Genomic DNA, 9,723 nt, shown 5'->3' on the forward strand with positions numbered 1-9,723 from the left:
GTAATGTGAACTGTAGTTATAGCTACAGTTGAAGAATAAGGAAGGGTTTGGACAGGTGAAGAAATTGATAGAGGATATTTAAAGTGGAGGAAACTCAGTGATATGCTGGAGCAAGTTTATACTAACTTATGAGAGATGATTATTAAATTTTCAAGAATCTTTCAGCCATTATTGAAAATTTAATTACATAAACTTTCAATTAAATTATGTTAAAAACAAAGGCAAAAATACTCAAAACTCGTCACTTCCTAATTGTTCTACTGCATTTTACTCTTATCTGTGTTCTCGAGATTATTTATCCATATGGTAGAAATACTATATAATAGGGTTCTGTCGTGCATTTTTTCCCAACTTCTTGTTCAATTATGTCACATTAATAGCTTGAAATCAGTTATGGTGGGAACATTTATACCATAGGAATCAGCAAATACTACCAATCTGGGTTTGATTTATTGTTTTGCTTATTTTTTAGACTTAAGAAAGTGAAGGATAAAATTTTAATATTGTAGATTAAACAAATTGTGTTGTTATTGTAGCCATTACATTGTGAATAACACAAAAAATTGAGAGAATATTCTTCTAGTATTTGAAAATTACTATCTAATTCAGGAAAGAAGTTACTTAAGTCAATGGTGAACGAGTGAAATCCCAACAGATGTCTTTGTTGTTTTATTAATATTTTCATCTTACTTGTTAGAGTCAATAAAAATATCAAACAACATTCACATGAGAGCTACATTCGTCACTTGCAGCCATAGGTTGACTACAGATAAAAGAGTGGCAAAACTTAATGAAAACATTCAATGAGAATCAATTAGATATATGGAATTTACATTTAAGCATACCATATATGTTATTGTTATTTGTAAAACGTGTGCTGTATAGCCTTTACATCAGCAAAGATTATAATAAACTTATATGTGTATACATAAGCATACGCTTTTTGTAGAGGTAGCTATTAAACATTTATTAGCACAATACTGTGTAAAACTGTACAACTAAAGGCATTTAGCGCCTCATAACAATCTTTTGAGGTAGGTACTGTTGTTGCCTTATTTTGCAGAATCAGGAAGTTTGAATTACTGTCTAAGACCATACAACTAATAAATGAGAGAAGTGGAATTTTCACTTATGTAATTTGGCTCTAAATCCAGGCTGTAAACAATGAATAACACTGAGGATTTTTTAGCAGGAGAAAAATAAATATTATTTATTTTGGACAAATACCTTTTATAACAATACTGAAAATTAACTTTAGGGAGAAAATCTGGAGGAGGAAGACCATTTTAGAAACTATTATAATCCAATCTTGGAGTAGAGTTATTCTAATATGGGAATTAAGAGGAAAAATTAATTGCCTAAAAAATGTATTGAAAATTAAATTTAGTGCAACTTTATACAGTTAATAGAATTGGCTGAATACAGTATTCAACAATGCTTGACACAATGCCTTTGAAAACTATTACTCAAGAACTCTGTTTAGTAGTTGAAAGATGTGTTTGATATATCAATAGACTACGATGCTTGTGGTTTAAAAAGTACCTATAGTCTTTTATACATACACATAACAGATTTTTCTAGATGTAACTGTTCTACAACTTCAAATGAGAAAATCTCTCAAACAGTGTTCTTCAACAGAAATCTTAATGTATCTGGAAACCAAAATTTGACAGATGCAGATAAAAGCAATTCTCTATTTTCAGAAGTTTTGAATGTGAACTTTGAATTGGGAAATGAAGTTTGGGATGATTTTGATGATGAAAACTTAGAAGTTACTAGCTTTTCAACTGATACTGAGAAGACAAAAATATCAGGTAAAATCATACTTAGCATGCAATCATTTCATTAGGAATTCTTTGAATATTTTTCATTTCAGCTCCTGGAACTAAGTTTCTTTGCCTTTGTTGTGTGTGCTTGTTTAGTTAGATTTGGTTTGTTAAGATTATAATTTTCAGCAAAACTGAAAATGTGACTCTTCTACAAAGAACATTTCCCCCCTAAGAACAGAGATCAAGGTTATTCCATGATGATAATGTAGCAAATGAGCACTTTCTATTCTATTGCTCCTATCTCTTGTAAAAATCAAATTCAAATTGTTTATTCAATTTTCTCTCATGAAACAGACTATTTTGTTCTCCATTCTAAGATCACAAATGGTCTGCTAATATTTGTGGAGAACAAAAAAATACATTTTTAAAACTATTCATCTGCTTGCAAAGAAAATAACTTTTATTTCTAGTTGAAATATGGACTTTCAGCTTGAAGTAAATAAATAAATAAGTTAATACATAAATAAGTAAATAAGAAAGAAAGATTAGTTTCTCCTGTACTAGAAATTCTATTTAAATCATATACAACCCCAAAATAATGAGGCTTATTAGCTCTTTGAGTGAAAGGCAAATTTACTCTATTTCACTAAAACAGAGAATTGAAAACCTTGGCCAGTATGTGACAAGATAGCAATGGAGATACTGTCTCCCATTAGGGCTGACAGAAATAAATCAGTCCCTCAGCCTTCTCAGTGCAGACTGGTATTTCCACAATTATAGATACCACTTACCATACCCCACCTCATGTTTTTAAAAGAGTATTTCAAAGGGAAGCAGTTAGAAGTTGAAATGTTATTGTTTTGGGGGCCCTTAGAATTACCTAGAGAACTAATACTGCTTCTGAAAAGAACAGGATTTGACCACCTTCACAGAATAGGCCAGGACAATCTCCATGATGTGGGGTCATTAGGCACAATTTTGTTTATCACCAGAGAACTACTGTTCCCTACCTCAAACTTAAGTGTCATTGGGTACTGCAAGTTAATAGGCAATGTGTACTGATCCTTTGAGGTAGCCTAGTCCTAAGACGGCACAGCTTTGTCACTGGGAAAATCAGTCTCAATAAATGCCATTTTCCCCCATGTATAGAGCACTTTAAATGATTATGAGCAGACCACTGAAAATATTGAGTGAACTTCAACTTGATCATTTATGTGAATGAAAATGTAAGTACATAAATAACGAGAGTGAGTGCAAAAACACAAACTGTTTTTCCTCACTCTCACACCATGATCAGCCCAGAAGACATCTGTGACCAAATGTGTGCGGGTTTTTTCCCACACGCCAAGCAAGCAATCAGTTCCACAGTGAATACCAGCTGGGTGTCTTCCAACCCAGTAGAGTTAGAAACAGGAGTCAAAGACCAAATACGTATTTTACCACAACACAGGTGGCTTGAAGACCTTTTAATATAGTTACTAATAAGCTAATCTATATGTTTTAGAGTTTTACTCCCTTAGCCTTGTGCCCCTAATTTTTCTATGCAAATTAAATTAGGTTACTGAGAATTATTCATTCCTTCCTTAACCAGATCATATCTGTTGGAGAGAACGTTGTAGAACTTGTGAAAAGCTTCATTCAGCTGTTTCTTGGCATTTTGTTTCAAAATGTTATCTCTTCACATAGGATTTGGAAACACTTTGAGTTCAAGTACCAGGGGAAGTAAGCTACCCCTTCAAGAGTCAAAGAGCAAATTCCAAAGAGAAATGTCAAACAGGCAAGTTTTAGAACTTTGGTTTGTAATATTTGCAACTTTATATCCCCTTGACACATAGTTGGAGATGGGGATCAAGTTATTAGATGTCACAGATGCTAAAAGGTATTAGCCAACCTAAACCCTCTTAATCTTAGAGGTGTATTTCTCAAAGTGCTGTTGTGAAACCACCTGCATCAAAATCACTTTGAGGTGCATATTAAAAATGCACATTCTTAAGCCCCACATTAGATCTACCGAATTTTTGTCTCTGGGACTGGAGCCCAGGAACCTTCACTTTTAACAAGACCTGAAAACTGAATAGGAGTTTGACAACTAGAACAGAGGCAGATAGGCATTCCAGGTATAAGAAAGCATCTGTAAAGGGATAAGGCTTGAAAAGGCATCCCGTGCTCAAAGATCAGTAAAGTGTGGTATGTGTGGCCACAGCACAAAGTCTGTTGCTGAAGTCTTATTGTAAGGGCTTTGAGTGCTGTGCTTAGACACCTGTCCTGTACCCAGTCAGGGGTCGCAAACCCAAATACCTTCAAGATTTGGTGGGCCAAGGCCAACTGTAGAGTGTCCCATCTAAAGGGAGCAGCCACTACTCAGCTCCAAACAGTTGTTACTGTGCAGGCAATGTGAGTCTAGTGTTATAAAATATTCTGACTTTTCAAGAAAAGCTAGGAATCTGAAATTTTATGTGATATCTTATTATTTTTAAATTTTGACAACTAATTCAAAAAAATGTGATATACTCTGTGGCACCCTCCTCCAAATAATAATAATAATATCTGTAGGCCAGATGTGTCCTAGGGCCCTCTAGTTTTTACCTGTATGGTAGGCAGTGAGAAACCATCCAAAATATTTAAGCACAGAAAAAACAATTTGATTTAAAAAATCATCCTAGCAGCAGTATGCAGAGTGAATCGTAGGGAGTGGGACTGCCAGAGGCATGGTGGCCAATGAGAAAGACAGACTATAATGAGGCCTAAACTACAGCAGAAGTGATGGGAACAGAGAGGTAGGGTTGGATTTTTAAAACATTTCAGAAATAGAGCAGATTCAGTGTGGCAATTGATAGGATATGATAGTTGAGGAAGAGGGAAGAATAAATGGCACCTAGGTAGATGTTATTTAAGGATATAGGAAACATAAGAGATTTAGAATGGAAAACATAATTTTATAAATCTTCAATTTGAAGTATCTTTACAAAAAATGCAAAATGCATTGGGAAATATTGGACTTGATTAGAAGTCAAGGGAGAGAAATGATGGCCAAAGCCAAAATTTTCAAAACAGAAGAAATACCAACAACTTTTTATTCAGGGTCTGATTTTCTACTTAAGGATTATTTATTTCTCTGCTTTAAAAAAATACTAAATTTGTGGTATCCCTTGGAATTTTTGCTGTTATTTGGCCATTACTGATTATTAGCATCAGCATCACAGACTCATAGTTTTAATAGAATTCCAGAGCTAGGGGGGCCTTTGGTATTGTTTAGTCTCCCTCTCACTGGATCTTTGAATCATCATTCAACATCACTGGCAAGTAATCATGCCACCTCTACCAAGACAGTTCCAGTGACCAGGAGCTCATTCACCCTTGTTCCATGTTAGGATTTCTTAGATCACTGAATAGCTTTTTAAAACATTTGCTTAAAATGAGTCTTTTTGTCACTTTGTTTCTTTGGTTGTAACTCTTGAGTGACATAGAATAAAGGGATATAACCATCCAAGTGAGACAAAGCTGTAGGTGTAGAGAAGCAAAAAGTAGGTAAATCATAAGGAGGAAGGTAACAAGGCACATGAACAGTTTTGTGCACCACACCTTTAAAAAACAACAAATACTTTTGGAAGAGTATAGAAGGGACCAACAGAAGATGTGTGGGCTTAAAAATGGATTCTAACAAGAAGCCTCTGAGAACCTAGTGTAGAAGGATTTGGGGTGGAAAGGAGATTTGCTTTTTTATTTATTTAAGGTAGAGTACAGTGGCATAATTAGGGCTTACTGCAGCCTCAAGCTCTTGGGCTAAAGAGATCCTCCCACCTCGGCCTCCCAAGTAGCTGGGACTACAGGTACATACACACCACTATGCCTGGGTAATTTAAAAAAAATTTTTTTTTTCTAGAGATGGGGGTCTTGCTATGTTGACTAAGCTGGTCTCAAACTCCTGGACTCAAGCTGTCCTCCCACCTCAACCTCCCAAAATGCTGGGATTATAGGTGTGAGCCACTGTACCTGGCCTGCTTTTTCTTTTATACACTTTTTACTATTTTAATTCCTTGCCATGTATATATATTTATTAGTCAGAGACAAAACGATCCAATTCTATCAGTATATGTGATTCTTCCTTGTCTCCACCCACGCTGCCCATTGCTCCTTACATAGCTGTTACATTTTAGCCTTCAGGTGTCAACTTAAATGGTTACCTCATCAGAGATGCATTGATGATCATCTTTTAAAAATGGGCTTATGGCTCCACACTATTATTTCTTATGCTGTTACCCAGTTCATTTTCTTTTTATAATTTCAGGATTTATAATTATTTATATATTTGTTTTTATTCATTGTCTGCTTGATGGTAACTCCCTGACTTTTTCTTTATCACTTCATACACAGCTTCTAGTACAATATCTGGCATATAATAGTGAATAATAAATGTGTTTTAGTGAATGAGTTAATACAGAAGGTTCAGAGTAAATTCTTCTATACAGTTATATCTAAGAAGATAACTAGAGATGTCTAACTACAATGAGACCAGAATAGAGAAAGGAGATTAAAAGTTAAGCAAGTGGAATTTAGAAAATGTTTATAGGGTTCTATGTAATAGACAATTAAGCATAAGACTCAATTTTAAAGAAAATTGTTGAATAATTATTTCTATAGTCCCTTAAAAATAGTATTTTTTCCTAATTTGGGATATATAAATTATGGTTTGGTCTAAACGAAAGGAAATATACCAAGCTCTCCATGAATATTAGAAACAATGCATTACATTTTTGTGATAAATGTGATAAACTTTGATCATATTCCCCAAAAATCATTATGATCCAAATTAGAATGGTTTTTCTTGTTTGCCATATTTTACAAATAATTAATTTTAATTTTTAGTTTTGTTTCATCACATGAGATGTCGGATATTTCTTTATCAAATTCTGCTATGCCCAAGTTCAGTGCATCCTCCATGACAAAATTACCTCAACAAGCCGGAAATGCAGTTATTGTAAGAAGAAGCACTTCTTTGTTTTTCTTTTAAATTTTGCCAGAGTGCTTAAACTTTCAATGATTGTTATTTTTTATCTCAAATGTAGGTCCATTTTCAAGAAAGAAAACCACAAAATCTGTCACCAGAGATTGAGAAGCAATGCTTTACTTCCTCTGAAAAAAACCCAAATTCTTCAAATTATAAAAAAGTGGATTTTTTTATTAGAAACAGTGAATGTAAAAAGGAAGTTGATTTCAGGTAAGAACTCTTTAAGACACTTTAAGATTATATCAATAAAAAACTTTTCACAAAGAAATTCAGCATTCTGTTTTCCTTTTCATTTTAAAGATCACAGCCTGAACATTTCATTTATTAAAGACATTAAAATTTTCAAACCTCAGTGAGCTAAGCTCTTTAAGATGTTTCAAACATCATATACCTCAGTTTTTGAAAACCCGTATGTTTGATGCTGTTTATTCAAACATTATATTGAGTTGATAAACTTACTTTTACTGATTTGAATACAGTATGTTAATTTTGTAAAGGGTAAAGTCACTTGAGAAATCCAGATGAGATCAGCTAATTTTTCAAAAGTTGAAGTTGTATTTTAGTTAACCAGTTATTTCACAATCAACAGGTTCAATGAAAATGTCAGATTAAATCTCATGGGTTCCCCCACTGCTGGCCATTTTAGAAAAGGAAACTGTGTTGCAGTTTCTCTCTCCTTGAAGAGTCAAAAGATTTGAGACCTGTTCACACTGTTTTGCTTTTAAGACTAGTCAAGTGAAGCAGTGGGAATGCAGAAGAAACAGAAATCTGTAACTGGTTGTGATCAATTAGTTGTAAACAACACTTCCCTTGGACCAGGCCATTCACACCTTTATTAAATGACATAACTTTTCAATATATTTAAAGAAATAACCTTTACAGTTCCTACCATTTGCATTTTATGAAGTCTAATTTTCCCCAACAGACTTCCTACAAAGTTATGCATACTGAAGTTTATTTGATCCATTAACTTCATAGCAATCTTCAAGTTTATTTTATTGTGTTTAGTATTACATTATTTATTGTGTATTTTAAAATAAATTGTGTTAAAAAATAGTTATTTTTACTTTTTCTTCTTTCTCCCAGTATATATCATCCTGATGATGAAGCTGATGAAATGAAGTCTTTATTGGGAATATTTGATGGTATTTTCTAAAACAAACAAATACTTTTTATATTAATAAGAGAAAGAATAAAGACACCTAATCACAAAGCATGCTTTTTATTTTTAAAAAGTAGTTCATAATTGTTCAGATTTTTTTCTCCTGTATTTGATTAGCTTTGTTCACTTTTTGCAACAAAATGTATGGACCGATTTATTTTCCCATTATATTGTAACTTCTTGAAAAGCTCTTTTACGGTGGCTTTGTTTCAATAAGCCCTTAAGTTAAGGGCTGATTGCACTTAGAAATAAGTTGCACTTAGAAATAATTATTTGGCTATTAATTGGATTTTGACAAGAACCAATGTAAAATTTCATTTTTATATTTTCTTAAGAAGAAAAATATTCTATGAAAGCAAAGTAATGCTAACTTAATGAATCTGCTTATTGTATGGATTAATCACTAATATTATTCCCATGTATTTTGTTTTACTAAAGATTTTTAAGAATCCAGTGGCTATTTGAACCTACTGTTATCTAACTTTGAGCAACAATAAATGAAACATTAATCAGTATAGATTGTTGTTTTCATTTAGCTTGTTTTTCAATGTTGTCAATTCTAAAACTTTGTTGACTTTTACTGTAGTAAAAAGATATTTTATATTTTTTCCAATGAATTACATTTCAAATTCATTTATTGATAAGTATTATATAGGTACCCTAAGCAATATTTATTATCAAATTTATTAATAGGTACCATGAGAAGTTGAAGCCCACTTAAGAACTTTTAGAAAATTCTTTTTCTTTTTTTAAAAACTTTTATTTTAGATTCAGTGTTACCTGTGCAGAAGTGTTAACATAGATAAACTCATATCATGGGGATTTGTTGTACAGATTATTTCATGACCCAGGTACTAGGCCTAGTACTGAATAGTTATTTTTCCTGATCCTCTCCCTCCTCCCACTGTCCACCCTCAGGTAGGCCCCAGTGTCTGTTGTTCCCTTCTCTGTGTCCATGAGTTCTCATATTTAGCTCCTACTTATAAGTGAGAACATGCAGTATTTGGTTTTCTGTTCCTTTGTTAGTTTACTAAGGTTCCAGCTCCATCCATGTTCCCACAAAAGACATGGTCTTGTTCTTTATTATGGCTGTATATGTAAAACATTTTCTTTATCCAGTCTACCATTGATGGGCATTTAGGTGGATTCCATGTCTTTGTTATTGTGAATAGTGCTGTGATGAGCATAAGTGTGCATGTGTCTTTATGGTAGAATGATTTTTATTCCTTTGGCTATATACCCTGCGATGGGATTGCTGAGTCAAATGGTGATTCTGTTTTTAGCTCTTTGAGGAATCACCACACTGCTTTCCACAATACTTGAACTAATTTACACTCCCACTAACAGTGCATGTGTTCCCTTTTCTCTGCAACCTTGCCAGCATCTATTATTTTTTAACTTTTTAATAAGAGCCATTCTGACTGGTGTGAGATGGTATCTCATTGTAGTTTTGATTTGCATTTCTCTAATGATCAGTGATATTGGGCTTTTTATATATATATATGCTTGTTGGCCTCATGTATGTCTCCTTTTGAAACATGTTTGTTCATGTTCTTTGCCCACATTTTAATGAGATTGTTTTGGTTTTTTTTTTTCCTTGTAAATCTAAGTTCCTTAAGATTCTGGATATTAGATCTTTGTACAGATGCATAGTTTGCAATTTTTTCCCTTTCTGTAGGTTGTTTCTTTACTCTGCTGATAATTTCTTTTGCTGTGCAGAAGTTCTTAAGTTTAATTAGATCCCATTTGTCAGTTTTTCCTTTTGTTGACATTGCTTTTGGCAT

The 9,723-nt window shown here is 33.3% G+C and overlaps 1 protein-coding gene across 10 annotated transcripts in view; it reads left to right on the forward strand.

Annotated features, from left to right (window-relative positions):
• The window catches only part of HFM1 (helicase for meiosis 1), a 134,398-nt gene extending 125,944 nt beyond the window's left edge, over positions 1-8,454 (forward strand). For all 10 annotated transcript variants that reach the window (XM_524618.9, XM_063799624.1, XM_063799622.1 and 7 more), the window contains 5 exons: positions 1,704-1,814; positions 3,456-3,546; positions 6,636-6,747; positions 6,836-6,987; positions 7,864-8,454. In XM_524618.9, the coding sequence (XP_524618.5) occupies positions 1,704-1,814; positions 3,456-3,546; positions 6,636-6,747; positions 6,836-6,987; positions 7,864-7,933 (536 nt within the window). In that variant the 3' untranslated portion in view covers positions 7,934-8,454. The remainder of the gene's footprint in view (positions 1-1,703; positions 1,815-3,455; positions 3,547-6,635; positions 6,748-6,835; positions 6,988-7,863) is intronic.
• Positions 8,455-9,723: the final 1,269 nt, after the last annotated feature.

This window comes from Pan troglodytes, chromosome 1 (assembly GCF_028858775.2).
Source record: "Pan troglodytes isolate AG18354 chromosome 1, NHGRI_mPanTro3-v2.0_pri, whole genome shotgun sequence".
NCBI lineage: Eukaryota > Metazoa > Chordata > Mammalia > Primates > Hominidae > Pan > Pan troglodytes.